The sequence below is a fragment of the Dreissena polymorpha genome, chromosome 8, assembly GCF_020536995.1.
Source record: "Dreissena polymorpha isolate Duluth1 chromosome 8, UMN_Dpol_1.0, whole genome shotgun sequence".
Taxonomy (NCBI): domain Eukaryota; kingdom Metazoa; phylum Mollusca; class Bivalvia; order Myida; family Dreissenidae; genus Dreissena; species Dreissena polymorpha.
The window spans coordinates 790,346-805,607 of record NC_068362.1 but is presented as its reverse complement, the minus strand read 5'-3'; the positions used below and the strand labels follow the sequence as shown (position 1 = coordinate 805,607).

Sequence of the window (15,262 nt, the reverse complement as noted above, 5' to 3'; positions counted from 1 at the left end):
CACTACGGTATATAAATAACATACATATTTGGCATATACATGAACATACTTAGATTTGGAAGGAATATGTATGAAATAATTTTTCAAAAATATTAACAATAAATCAACATTAATTCAAATAAAATGTCAGTTTAAAGAGTAACATTTCAGACAATGTTCATTGCATTCAAACATTCATTGTATTTCAAATATTCTAATAATTTGAATTCAAATACAAATATAACCATAACACAAAAAAATTACAACTTTGTGTTTGGCGATAATCGATCCCAAAAATGCTGTACTATTTTTAAATAGCATACACATAAGTTGTGTGAACTAACACAACAAAACAAGTGTGATGTCGCCGTGGTTATATTATGGTGGTGTGTGGCCTAAAGACAATATTCTGGCACCAATCATCGGCTATCTTGGATTCCTCCGATTGATTTATGAAATAAATCGTCTGCTGATCCAGAGTGATTCTGGCACTTGGAATTCTATACATAGATAGTGACGTCACTACGTTATTGTTTGAAAGATCGTTTGTTGAAACATTGGGCACTTCGTTCATTGTGTACACACCGGTCTTACTGCATTGTGAACACACCGGTCTTACTGACACGAAGTGACGTTACCATCTATGTATAAAATGGGTCTTACTGACAATAACGTAGTGACGTCACCATCTATGTATAGAATGGCACCTGGTCATGTTCGCGGAGCAAACTCCATGCAGAGTTGTCGTTCCATGCTCTCACATACAGAATCAGTCTCCTAGCAGAGTTGTCGTTCGTGCCTCAACATACATGAATGTAATGAACCGCAGTGTAAGAGGGTGATACTGAATGTGTAATGTAATGTAACCGTCGTGCAAGAGATTGGTTCGCGGAGTTTGAAAACTGATAATTAATAGATTGGTCTATTTTGATACAATTTTAACAGATTTAACACATATTGTGTATTTTTCATTAAACATGGATAGGTTTAATGATAACAATTAACATTGCAGACAAAGCATCAATATCGCCAATATTCGTTTATATTCACGCTTTTTGTTCGTTTCCGCGGATATGAGTCACTGGTGAACGAGTACATACACGTATGTTCGATAGCAGCACTAGCCGAACGTTCTATTTATTTCGTGTATTCTAACGCTTAAATAGATTTCTTTGTCACATACTTACTGTACAGACGCTTGTATTCTCGTAGTTGACGGCAGTAATACGTTAAAAGGCGAGTATTATAGTTAAACAATTTGATTGTTAACAAATTATATTAGTAACTTTAAACTGTGTTTTTCTAAATTAAGCAAGTGCGACAGAAAGTTGCTTCAAATGTTGGATTGGAACTCGTTGTGCAATTGATAATATATTGGAATATATCATCTTATTTCATAAAAGGACTCAGAATAATTGTGAATAAACACATTTTATGATGCCGGTTCGCAATACCTGTTAAAATGGCAACTTCAGTAGATTCAGTTAATACAAGTTCAGATTTTGTGAAAGATTATTCTTGTGAGCCTTGCGAAAGTAAAAATGATGAAACAAGTGCCGAATATTTTTGTAAAACATGTTTAAAGTTTTTTTGCGAAAAATGTCTGTTCCATCATGATCAAATATATGTAAACCATTTGACTTATGGAAGAGGAGAAACAAATAAATGGCCTCTAACAAAGAAAATGGAGGATTTGCTACTGAAATGCAATATTCATAACAATAAGAAACTGAAAATGTTCTGCCAGGACCACAGTCAGCTTTGCTGTTCTGATTGTGTTTTACTGAATCACAGGTAAGTGTCTGTTGGTAATAAAGTAACGTGTAAGTGATCACATTTATAAACAAGATGACCATGATTGCCCTGAAGCTCTTACTTGCGTTCCAGGAAAACAAACTGTAGAAACTTGACATGGTGACCTAACTTTTGGGCACATTTGACCCAGATTAAAACTTGAACTAGGTATCAGCAAGATAAACAGACTCTTTAACTTGATTCAAGGTTGAGACATGAATGTGTAAAGTAGTTACAAGGATTTTATCAGATTTAACATGGTGACCTACTTTTAAAACGCACATGACCCAAATTCGTACTTCGCATTGATATTTTTAAGATAAATATTCTTACCAAGTTTCATCAAATTGAGTAATAATTGTGCAATCTAGCATGGTTACAAGGTTTTTACTAAGACTTGACCTCGTGATCTCTCTTTGGACACTGTGACTCTAATCAATGTCACAACTAAGATAATGTCAGGACTTACATTCTCACCAAGATTCATCAAGATTGAGTCATAAATGTGGTATCTAAAGTGGTTGCGCGACTTTTCAAAGATTTAACAGGGTGACATAAATTTTGAGTGCACGTGACCCAAGTTTCATCTAGTTTGAGTCATAAATCTGATGTCCTCAGTGATAATAACGTTTTCCTCATATTTTACCCCGTGGGACAAGCATGACCCACATTTGAATTCAGTCTTGATATTGTCAATATATACATTCTGACCACGTTTCTATGCCAAAATACAAAAAATGTATCCTTAATTATTGAACAGTTCAAAGTTTTATTGTTTAAAGCATTTTAAATAAGTGTTGTTTCAAACAATGCTTGAGGTCGCAGTGGTGTAGTGGATTGTAGCGACACTTTACGCACATGCAATATGCCCGGTTTTCTCAAAACACGACTCATATGGTGTTCGTCTTGCGATCTGGAAACTGATCCGAGAGCGTTTAAATAAGCCTCAGCCTTTCTATGCACTCGAGCTAAAATAAATAGGTTTAAACTAAACAATACTAAACAATGCTGACATGTTTAAAGTATAATGATTCAGGGCATATTTAAAAGACTTCAGGATAACAAAGCGGAGAAGTTCATGAAATTGTTTGTAATGCACAATTTTAATTAATAAGGGTTTTCGCTGGTAAGAGACTACCCTAGACTAAATTGTACTGAAAGTGTTTGTTTTCAAACACCCTGACCCTGCTTTGAAATCAAATCAAATTGAACCTTCTTTTGATGTTTTATTTCGCAAATATATTTTTATGTCAAATAGATAACTGCTTAGAATGATTCATATTGCTTTTTCAGACAGTGCACCAATTTGGCTCTTATTTCTGAATCTGTGAAAAAGCTGTCACAGGATATGCAGCAGTTGTCAAACAAAATTCAAACAATTATTAGTGAACTTAATGAGTTTAAGAGCATGCAAGAATCCAGCATTCAGTCCGTAGAGGGATCATATAGTGAAAAACTACAAGAAATCAGAGAGCTGCGTCAGCAATTTAATGCTGCTTTGGACAAGCTAGAACATGCAACATTGAAAGAACTGGATGAAACTAAGATTGCATTGCAAACCTCTCTCAAGAAAGATGTTGACAACTGCAGCAGATTGAAGGATGAACTGCAACAGCTAGGTGAAGCTGCTGTACAGGTCCTTCACGATAAGAGTACGAAGGAACTGGAGTTTATAGCCCAAAGAAAATGTATTGACAAAGTACAAGAGTCGGAATCATATCTGAAGGAGAATAATATGAAGGTGCAGAGTTCAATAATATTCAAGGCAAACATTAACATTGAGCAGTACCTGTCTAAACAGTCTAGTCTAGGGAAGATTATAGATAGTATGCAATCTCTCACACTGGAGATGAATACAGACCAGGTGTTGACTGTGAAGAGAAAGTCCCTGTATAATGTGAAAATATCACAAGACAAAATTAAAAATTGCGTCAAAGGCATGTGTAGCCTGCCAGGTGGTCAGGTCATTGTTGCAGATCGTAATAATAAGAGAGTGAAGATGTTGGACCAGCATTACAATGTGTCCAGTCACTGTGATTTGTCAAGTTCTCCAATTGACATTTGCCAAATCACATCTAGTGAGGTGGCAGTGACTCTTGGCGGTTCAGATGTGCAGTTTATTTCTGTGAGCAATGGGCAGCTGGTGAATGGGAGGAGGCTAAGGTTACCGCATAACGCTGTTGGCATTGCCCACCATCAGGGATTATTATATATCACCTCTCACAATGCTCTTTACCACTACACACTGACTGGAGCACTTGTGAAAAAGCTTTATGAGGATACAAGAGATCGAAATACAGGTAAAATATATTAACATACATGTACTGAACTTTTTGAAAATTTTGTAATAACATTTACGTTTCACAATTTAACATGACCTATTATTAATACTAAGGATATTTAAAACACTTTTATGAGATTATTTTCAGATTAAAAAACGTGTTAATGTCTTTAATCCTGATCTTCTAACTTATAATAAGTTCAATGTTTTGCAGTATTCAAATGTGCAGTTAGTCCTGCTGGTGACAAGATTTATGCCACCAACCACGACCAGCACAAGCTCATCACTCTGGCTACAGATGGCACCCTGATATCCACTTTCACGGACCCTGAACTACAAAACCCGGAGTGTGTACATATCACACCTTCGGGACAAGTTATTGTATGTGCATTCAAATCCAACACTGTCATACAGGTGGATCATCAGGGGAAAAAGAAACTGGCCACTCTGGCTTCACAGAAAGATGGACTATGTGAACCAGTGTCTGTCTGCTACAACATCAACACTGACCAGATCATTGTGGAAGTCGATGATAGCATCATGGTTATGGATTTGCAATAGCTCATCTAGTAACAAAAAACACTGTAAACAAACTGGAAAAATGTTAATTCCACATATTTGTGAATGTTACATTTAGTCCAAGCAGTTTATATCTACATCAGGAAAACATATACATACATTTTATTAGTCCCTTACCGGTGAAACCGGAGAGGGAATTATGGTTTGCGCTATGTGTGTCTGTCAGTCTGTCACACTTTTCTGGATCCTGCGATAATTTAAAAAGTTCTTCATATGTTTTCATGAAACTTGCAACATGGACAGATTGCAATATGGAGATTATGCACGTCGTTTCATGTTGTTCCTACGTCAAGAATTCTGGTTGCTATGTCAACAAATAGACTAGAAATATTGCTGAAAATGGTGGATCCTGCGATAACTTTAAAAGTTCTTCATATGTTTTCATGAAACTTGCAACATGGGCAGATGACAATATGGAGATTATTAACGTCATTGCATTTTGTTCATACGTCAAGAATTATGGTTGCTATGGCAACAAATAGACTAGAAATATTGCTGAAAATGGTGGATCCTGCGATAACTTTAAAAGTTGTTCATATTTGTTCATGAAACTTGAAACATGGATAAATGGCAATATGGAGAGGTAGGGGACTTGTATTGCTTGGCAATAGTCTTGTTATTTCTGATTATACAAAATTTATGTTGGCAAAGTTGTGTGGTAATGCTCTAAAGATAGTACCATTTGAAACTAGCATGTACATGTATGACAATTGTGATGTCAGATTGAATGGAGACTGTCTGGAAAAAGTTCTTAAATATTTTTGGATTATTTTCAAAAATTTATTACATTTATGGCGTCTGCTTTGATCTGTGGACGAAAGAAACAGACCCATTCAGGACTTAAAAATGGTGCCATATCTGAGTATGTAAAATGTTTTCTTAAGAGCTACATTTCAGTAACTAGCACGGGCTCAAATGTAATCGCAAGGTAGATAATAATATTTCTGCTAGGGATGGGAAATAACATTTAAATATTCAACAACTATTCAACTAAAAACTATTAAAAAAGCAGAGTTTATATTCGGATTCGAAAACTTTATTTTAATATAGAATTAAATTACTCAAATATTAACCATTTAAATTGTTTGTGATAAGTTTAAATTTATTGAGACTCGAAGACGTTCATTTCAAATTCGTTTTATGTTTTATATACATCTTAAATAAAAATTCTCACTACTATTAAGTTAAAGCAATTCACAATGACACCCTCTCCTGTCTGGAAGTATTTCGCACCTTCAAGTTATAAGGTGAAGGCAACATGCGATTTAGTTTAGTATTGAAATAAATGAGAACAACGGTAAAATGTTTTCTGGAAATATCTTATACTGTATCAACATTTAAATGCATTAGGTGACGTACTAAATATGCATCATTTAAAAAGGCTACAGAGTAATCAGTTTTTAAACGATACTTGCTTATCATGATCGCCATATGATATTATAAGGGCATTGGTTACAACCAGGATATGTACTTTCTTCAAGACAGTTGTAAAGTCGGAAATTTGACTTGCAGATTTAACAAGAGGGTCACGGTAGCCGTAGTCGCTCACCTGGTATTTACATTTAGCAGGTTGTTCACGTTCAGGACTGTTCATGTTGTTTGCTAAAAGAAAGGGATTTTTGTTTCGGTAGATGCATAAATATGTGTCTCAGTTTTTTTTAAGTTTGCCTTTATGTGTTTTGCAATAGCCATTTGTCACTCGTTTCAACAAAGCTAAAAGTTGGATGAAAGTAATATGAGACAGTAATTTAATAATGGGCAGAACAACAAAAGAAAATGGAAAACAAATTATCCACAAATTGTAGTGCTGCTTTTAGATCATGTGATAAGCATCTCATGCAGCCTCTTAAAATGGTATAGGGTTTGGGTACATATTGAGCAAGATTAGCTCTAGATACCGAAAATACCGGAATTTTCAATAGATGGAGTGTTTTGAACAGTTTTTGCATAATTGAATACAATGGGAGGCATTGTTTCATATGCCAAAGTTGATTATAAAGAAGTAAATGATTATGAGAAAATCTACTACAAAATCAATATTGATCTTATTTGAAGGTACCAAACATCTAGCTTTTGAGTTGTCTCGTAGTTAAAAGTACGTGCAAATATGTAAACATAAAAAAGTAAACACACACACGTAATTGAAAAATTATTAATTTGTAAACAAATGTCATGCTCTTTGTAACGATATTGTACACAAAAATCTGTAGCAAGCAGATGTTATGTTTCGCTAAAATAACTGCCAAAACAACTTTGCTTTTCAACAAAACAGTGTTTTTTTCGGCTTCTTCAATAAATGTATTATAAATTGTTATTTGTTATTACCAAATTTTTCACATTTTGGACAAATTGTTTTAAATAACCGGCATTATTTTCAGACTCACCTTGCAATCATATTTCCAATTGAAACAGCAATAAACCAGTTAAAAACATATCTTTGATAAATCACACCAAAACGACTGAATGACTTCAAGAGACCTCATCAAGTATGCCTCAAACATTTGCAAGTTGTTAATTATACTAATCAAAGGTGTCGGTCAGACATCAAATGTATTTGATGTGAGTGCCCAATCGGGGCCATAATATCTAGTGTGTTTGAGCTGTAGCCTTTTACACAATCATCACATGACCATTTCAGAAGGCATCCATCAAGACTTGAACTGCAACAATCCAATCGCAGTTGATAGAGTATTGATAGAGTATTAAGTTCTTTTGTTTAACTGTGTTTTTCACTATGTGATTGTCTGCGAAAATAAATGATTATTATCACCACTATCATCACTATCAAACTCTGCCAAGACCAAAAGTTCTGACCATGTTTTATTGGACCATAAATGCGACTTCTAGTGTGTTGACAAGATTTCACTATAGCCATATAATAAAAACAGCTCTGCCTCCAGGCAGTCATGTCATGTTTTTCAACGGAACGGAACCATTTTCGAACTCGGCGAGAAACCATTAGAACATGGTAAATAATTATGAAGCAAGACAGATGACAAACAAAAGCTTAACATTTACAAAAGCTCACCATGAGAACGGTGTCCTCAGGTAAGCTAAAAAGGGTAGCAAGTGCATTTATGTAGAAAACATCCAAACTAAAGTATTGAAATAAGCTCACCCGCTAAATGTTTGTAAAGTTTCAGCCCTTAAACAGCACTACTGATTGATTTATAAAATGATTACAAATTGTATTTGTTGGTACAAAAAGGGGTCACAACTCTTGTTAAGTGAAAAATATTCCAACCAAAATATGGAGGTGTGCAAGTTCACATGCTTACAGGTATGCGTGTAAGCCCACTAGCAGCAACACTTCTTGAGGTACTTCCAACACATGTATAACAAGGGGGGGCTTAATAGCTAACCTGGAGTTCACCGAAACAAACTTGTGAAGACTTGATGTGATCTAGTTTTTGACCCCACATGAACCAGACTAAAACGTGGCCTTTCACTTTTCAAGATAAACATTCTGACCAATTCTGACTCATAAAGACTAAGTTATAAATTTATGTGGCCTCTAAAGTGGTAATTTTTGTTTTAAAGATTTGGCTTGCTTTCTATGCAACTGGCACAAATTCATACTTGGCCCATATTGTCAAAACATTCAAATTTTCATAAAGCTTCAGTCATGAATGTTGCCCCTAGTTTTTTTTTTATTTGACCTTGTGACCAACTTTCTTGCCGCATTTCACCCAGATACACCTAGTTAGTCAATATATACATTCCCACCAATTTGCATCAAGACTGGTTCATAAATATGCCTCTAGAGAGGTAATAATACTTTTAAATTCTGAATCGCAAAAAAGGATAGACAGACTTGTCCTCCCCCCCCCCTACCCTAAAAATTGGCATTACTTTTGTAATATGTAAATTTTTGTAATTTAAATTGTGTATGTATAACTTTATATCATAAGGAACAATTCCAGCAAGTTAAACTGTTGTGTTGGAATATGTAGGAGCATGTTTGTCGACATGTTTGAGTATAAAGACACATGGACTGTAACTTCAACATTCATGGCAAGTACAGTATACTCCCCTGTACTTTGTACCTGGGGGTAAAATAAACAAAAGCAAGAATGATTGTAAATGTTAAATGTTTTATTTGTAATCGTACAATGTTTTAAAGTCTACTGAATGTACATGTATTTAGGGTTTAACAAAGCAATGGCATTATATACACAAATGACAATTGTATGTATAGTATAATACAAGCTATTATAGCATTGATAACAGAATGTTCATTTTGCTATTTACATTTGAGCATCGCTCAGTGAAAATGGTGCTAAATGCATGAGCGTAAAGTGTCGTCCCAGACTAGCCTGTGCAGTCTGCACAGGCTAATCAGGGACAAAACTTTCTGCTTAAACTGGATTTTCCTCAATAACAGTCTTTTTTTAAACGAAAAATACAATAAAAGCAGAAAGTGTCGCCCCGGATTAGCCAGTGCAAACTGCACAGGCTAGTCTGGGATGACACTTTACGCATATAGGTATTTAACCCCATTTTCACAGAGCAAGACTCATTTATATAGCTGCAACCGCACACAGCGTATGATACAAATTACAAATCAGTAAGTCAGAACAATACCACAAAACCATTGGAAAAACCTGCAACAACGTTATGAAAGCCAGTTTACTTTGACATAGGATTCAACAGTTTCCATGCTTAACTGTTTTACAAAGACACACATAAATGCAACTGTATCGTTCAACATACCATACCAAATGGTTTTAAAAGTTCAGTTTTGTAAAGGTAATGCTACATCATGTATCAAACTTAATTGTCTTACCTGAAAACAGAAAAGGAAATTAATAGATGGCAACAACATGTCAAAATAATGGCTGGATTTGACTGATCTCAAATTAGCAAGCATCTCATCTTTATATACTTGATTTAGTGATTAACCCTTTTCCACTCAGAATCAAAGTAAAAATGGCTATGTGCAAACAGCATAAAACCAGAACAGCTGCAAGTAACTCGTAGTCTGTTCAGGTTTTATGCTGTTTGGTGCTCATCAGTATCTAAGGGTTGGAAATTAAGCCTTTAAACTTGAATTTAGTAGAAAAAATGTAACATTCTATGGGACTAAAAATGTGCCAAAAGACGTTTCCACTTGGTAAAGGATTAAGAGATGGTTTGCCAACTACCACCAAAAGTATCCCAAACTCTTGACTTGAAGAAATGTTTCGTTTTCTGTTCAAATAAGCATTTATCATCAACAACATATCAAGTTTCAGATAAATAAACTAGAAATTTTAAATTCATCTAAGATATAAAATAATCAAATAAACTATGTTAATAACTAAAATGTTAGATACCTTTATTGCCACACCCCTTGAATTATGTTTATACCTACTAAACAACCACAAAAAGTAAAAAAATCTATTTTTTTTAAATCAATCATGCATACATTTGTGAACCAGAAAAACTAATTTTATTTAATTGGATTTTATTTGATATTATTAGCACCTAACAACTGTTATGTTGGTGTATTCAATATAGAAATTGCATTACTTTATTACATTAATTGGCCATTATTTTATTATTAAAATAACAGAATATAAGTATAATTATTTTTACAACAGAAATACATTATAACTTGGAAAAACAATGGAGCCTTGGCCAGGGAAAACGGTGCTTAACCCTTTCAGTGCGGGAACCGAATTTTGAAGGCCTTTGCAAACAGTTTGGATCCAGATGAGACGCCACAGAACGTGGCGTCTCATCAGGATCCAAACTGTTTGCTATTCTGATAGTATTCTTTGAAAAAATGAAAAAAATGCTAATTTTAGAAATTCAGCAGACGACATTTTAGCAGACGACAAATTTCCCAGCATGCAAAGGGTTAATGCATCTGTGTTAATCTGACTAATGAGGCACAACACTTTCCACCCGGACTGGATTTTTGTCGAGAAGAGACATCCTTAAAACAAAAAAATTCATTAATGCGTAGTGTTATCTCTGATTACCATGTGCTCCATGCACAGGCTAATCTGAGATGACACTACAAAAATGTAAAAAGCCCTTCTTCCCATGGCGAGGCTTAACCCTTTGAGTGCTGGAACCGAATTTAAAAGGCCTTTTAGGACGTGGCGTCTCATCAGGATCCAAACTGTTTGCTATTCTGATAGTATTCTTTGAAAAAAATGAAAGAAAATGCTAATTTTAGAAATTCAGCAGAAGACATTTTAGCAGACGACAAATTTCCCAGCATGCAAAGGGTTAATTTATTTATTATTAAAATTAAAAAAAGAACCTCAGATATTATATAATTAAAAACATGTGTTCATTGATTTAAATTTATACCTGGAATTCTGATGTGTCTCAAAAAGTGTGTAAAGATATGAGACAAAATATTGTGATATCAGGTAAGTAAAAAATAGTTTTAAACCTTGTTACGCAGTGCTGTAGCAAAAGAATAAATGATTTTGCGCACTTACTATATCAAGAGACATTTGAGAAATTAGATCGATCCATTGAATTTCATCTGAATTTCTTTGTAAACAAATAATTAATTGCACCAACAAATTTTGTCATCCTCCAGGAATGTATGCTGTGATTGCCACATTCAACACTATTTTGCAGCATCAAATGTCAAAACATTGTCATAGCTACATTCAAACTATCAGCTTCAAACTTCTATCAATCCTTGCATAGTCAAATGATTTTTAACAAACATTAAGCAGATCTAACATAAGCAGGTATGTTCATAGATTATTTAGGACAAATTAGGGGCCTTACATTCTTTGCCTTACCCTGCTCCGAAAAGGTACTTTTTTTAAATATCTAAGTTAGAGGCATTTTTGTACATATTTAAATTTTTTGTTATCAAACCAAGTGTAATCATAATCTTATTAAGCATCTACAACAAAACATTAATGTTCTTTGACAAAGTTGAACAAAAACATGTAATCATGCTTATCCAAAAAACCTCCACTGCGCCCAGCCACTTTTCCCAAAAATTGAACAAAAGCACTTACTGAGAATATAACAACACAATAGTGATTGGCAGTAGAATAATGTATAAACACAGCACTTTGATCTGAAACAACTTACTTGTAATTGTTCATCTTCATTTTTTTCCCATCACTCTTTGGTACATGCCCTCACATTAAAATAGCAGGACAAAAGCGTAAAGATTTGTCCACGCTAGCAACAATGTTTTCTCCTAAACCAAGTTTTAGAATTAACTGTTTGTACATCTTATACCATTGACAAGCAGAAATACTTTTTTCCATATTTGGTTTTGTAACTTCGAAATAAGTTGTACTTGTACCAAAAAGATAATTTAAACCTTTCAGTGCTGGAACCGAATTGTGAAGGCCTTTGCAAACAGTTTGGATCCAGATGAGACGCCACAAAACGTGGCGTCTCATCAGGATCCAAACTGTTTGCTATTCTGATAGTATTCTTTGAAAAAAATCGAAGAAAATGCTGATTTTAGAAATTCAGCAGACGACATTTTTGCAGACGACAAATTTCCCAACATGCAAAGGGTTAAACAGGACTTACTCAGATACCAGAAGATGAGAGTATAAATGTCATATCTGGTTAACATTTATTAATCATGTACAATTGTTTTACATGAGGTCTTCTATGTTATGCATAATATAAACATGTAACAGTAGTTTTATTATAAACCTGTTTAATGGAGTGACCAACGTCACCAATGTTAAGATGAACATGAAGAGCACTTTGCCTGCTGATTTGAGACACTATGGTATATAAATAACAAACATATGAGCAGCATAAACTCCCCACAGGCTAGTCAAGACGACACTTTCCACCTTAAAGCGGGTATATACGATTTTTTATGTGTTTAATTGTAATATATTGATAAAACATGTTACAATAACCATATAAAGGCAAGAAAAATTATACATTAAAGCCGAATTTCATAAAATGCAGCAAAGACAAATTAGCGCCCCGAGCCGATTGTGACGTATATATTTTCCTACAATAACCGAAGCATTCGTCTTTGTATTAGGAATTGGAGTTAGTGTTCGTGTGTCGTATGAATAGATATTGTTGCAGGAATTCAAATAAACCGTTAAACTAAGTTTAGATTCACATCGTACATGTTTGGTATACATGCTGGCGAATACAGCCGTTTTCAATTTCAGAATTAAATATCTGGCTTTTTTCGCATTTTTCGACACATGTTCCTCTTAACTTTTATTTTAATTCATATTGAAATATATATATAATAAGTTTTTACACATTTTATATAAATTCATAAATATTTGACAAAATCGTATATACCCGCTTTAACTGGATTTTCAAGAAGACTTCCTTCAAATCCTAAATTCCAAAGAAGCAGAAAGTGTCGTCCCAGATAAGCCTAATCTGAGATGACATTTTACGCACATGCATTAAGCCCAGTTTTCACAGAATGAGGCTCATATTGCTAACATATATTGGCACATACAAGTACAAACTTGGGGGCAAAATACTTTTACACTGCTATCAAAACATCTTGATAATTTGTGGATTACTATAAAAGAAATGCAAGGATTAACTTAGACACTAGACTACCAATTTGTAAGTGATACAATTCTGATAACTATTATACCTTATTTCAGATAAAAAATGTACAATTACACAAAACACTTCAATGCAGCACTTTTTATTTGAGTAATTTAATGAACTCATAAATGATCACAAAAAGTATTATGCAGTTAGCAACTATCAACTTAAACTAAATTGGATCATTTTCAACTCCTAAACAATCTATTCTGAACAACTTTTTATAATTATTCCATTAAGAGTGTCACACATCAGATCATAAATAAGCACACTTTACTGCATATTTGCATGAACTCACACTTTTCATCAATTAAATTTTGGTAACACTAAATAAAAAGTATTCAGAGTTTATCATTTGGTGCAGTAACTTATTACAACCGATGTAATATAAACAAGCAAATTCGTAGAATTTATATCCCCCGCCAATATGCTTCTGGACACAAAAGTGTTATACTCGACACTCAAAAATGCATTTTTTCAAGATACAAAGGAACATAACTCTGTTATTAACAGATGGTGTACAATGCCATTTGGCGTGCATCATCCTCTTATCCATATATATACCCATACCAAGTTTCAATGAAATCCACCAAAGAACTTCCAAGATATGGCTCCGGACGGACGGAAAGCGGACGGACAACGCCAAAACAATATCCCTCCGCCTATGGCGGGGGATAATAATTATACCTACAATGTACTAACGGAATGGTTACATTGTCAATGAATGTTCTTTTACAACAATCAATGCATAGTAACAGACTGGTTGTCTTTTTATAAATATAAATAAAGGAACCAGACAAAATGTGAAAGTTTGTAGATGCTACAAAACTTATATTTTCTCTGAGAAAATTATAACGCTAGTATACACATTCTGTATATTCCTTCTTAAACAACAAGAACGTAATATTTTGACTGGTGTAATATTTCTATTCAAAAGCCTGTTGATGGACGTACAATTTTGAACCAGACCAATAGACCTGTTACCAATGTCATTACTGTAACATGTAACACATGCTGAGAGAATGTTAACAGCACCGGTATGCAATACAGTAGGTCTCTTCACTATATAATCTGGTTAACAGGCTCCCTCCAATGAAACCTTTGGCTTTTTTCATTGGCCACCAGTATTATTTACAATAACGTTAACCAATCACTAAAGCTTATCTTTAATGCCATGGAAGAACTTACATATGGTTCATCTTTCATGAACTGGCAACCAGTCTCATAACAAGAAACCATACCCGCAATGCTAACACCAATCGACAATATAGCTCAAGTCTTATATGTTAATAGACCGGCAAAAAGCCTCAAACTTTTGCTGATGTTACATCCTTACTTGACATACCACCACAGAAAGTCTCCGATTTTAATACACTGGCTCATACCAGCCCAAACTGACAGTATTTTATCTATATGTTAGACTGGTCACCAGTCTGAATATAGAAAATATGTATCACTGAAGGCTAACATATGCTAACACCAGTCTGCTATATAGTTAAAGTCTCTGAAATTATCCTGATCTTCCAATGTGAGAGATCGCCTATCCTTTGCTGGCGTGAGTATGGCCTTCTCTTGCGTGAATTCTGTATCAAAGTTGCTCACATCCTCGAGGTGTTTCTGAAAAGAGTTGAGTGTGACCAATAAATTGAGCCCTGTTCTGGGAAAACTGGGCTTAGTGCCCGGATTAGCCTGTGCAGTCAGCACGGACTATTCAGAGATGACACTTTCTGCCTTAACCCATGTATGCCTAGTGGACTCTCCCATCCTTCTAAATTGGATCAATTTATTTCCATAATTTGGGATGTCTAGAATATTTATTTCTATATTTAGAATATTTCTTAAAGAAATTCCTTTAAGCAAACAGCCCAGACCCTCATCTGGGTCTACGCTGTTTGCCAAGGCCTTTTCTCTAGATGCTAGGCATAAATGGGTTAACTGAATATTTGCTTAGGATAGATGTCTTTTAAATCAAACATATCATAAAAAGGAAAGTGTTGTCCCTAATTAACCTGTGCAAAATGCAAAGGCTTATTTGGGAAGACACTTAGCGCACATGCATTAACCTTTTTCCCACTTAGATACCTATTTTTACGCATTTTTACTCCC

The 15,262-nt window shown here is 34.5% G+C and overlaps 3 protein-coding genes across 5 annotated transcripts in view; 2 read left to right on the top strand and 1 right to left on the bottom strand.

The window, feature by feature from the left end:
- Positions 1-15,262, top strand: part of LOC127842550 (zinc finger MYND domain-containing protein 19-like) — a 249,057-nt gene that overhangs the window by 142,273 nt on the left and 91,522 nt on the right. The gene's annotated exons all lie outside the window — the stretch shown is intronic.
- On the top strand, positions 791-7,065 carry LOC127842546 (uncharacterized). Its single transcript, XM_052372100.1, has 3 exons — positions 791-1,773; positions 3,067-4,073; positions 4,269-7,065. Exons 1-3 carry the CDS (start codon positions 1,442-1,444, stop codon positions 4,613-4,615), a joined length of 1,686 nt encoding a protein of 561 aa, XP_052228060.1. The 5' UTR covers positions 791-1,441; the 3' UTR covers positions 4,616-7,065.
- The window catches only part of LOC127842544 (serine/threonine-protein kinase N2-like), a 73,770-nt gene continuing 67,218 nt past the window's right edge, over positions 8,711-15,262 (bottom strand). For all 3 annotated transcript variants that reach the window (XM_052372090.1, XM_052372089.1, XM_052372091.1), the window contains exon 22: positions 8,711-14,773. In XM_052372090.1, the coding sequence (XP_052228050.1) occupies positions 14,630-14,773 (144 nt within the window). In that variant the 3' untranslated portion in view covers positions 8,711-14,629. The remainder of the gene's footprint in view (positions 14,774-15,262) is intronic.

Bases quoted from the DNA above. Each gene is read 5' to 3' on its own strand.
- LOC127842546 (XM_052372100.1), top strand. From the start codon at position 1,442: ATGGCAACTTCAGTAGATTCAGTTAATACAAGTTCAGATTTTGTGAAA. The intron at 1,774-3,066 runs GTAAGTGTCTGT...TTGCTTTTTCAG, and splicing joins TGTGTTTTACTGAATCACAG to ACAGTGCACCAATTTGGCTC. The intron at 4,074-4,268 runs GTAAAATATATT...AATGTTTTGCAG, and splicing joins TACAAGAGATCGAAATACAG to TATTCAAATGTGCAGTTAGT.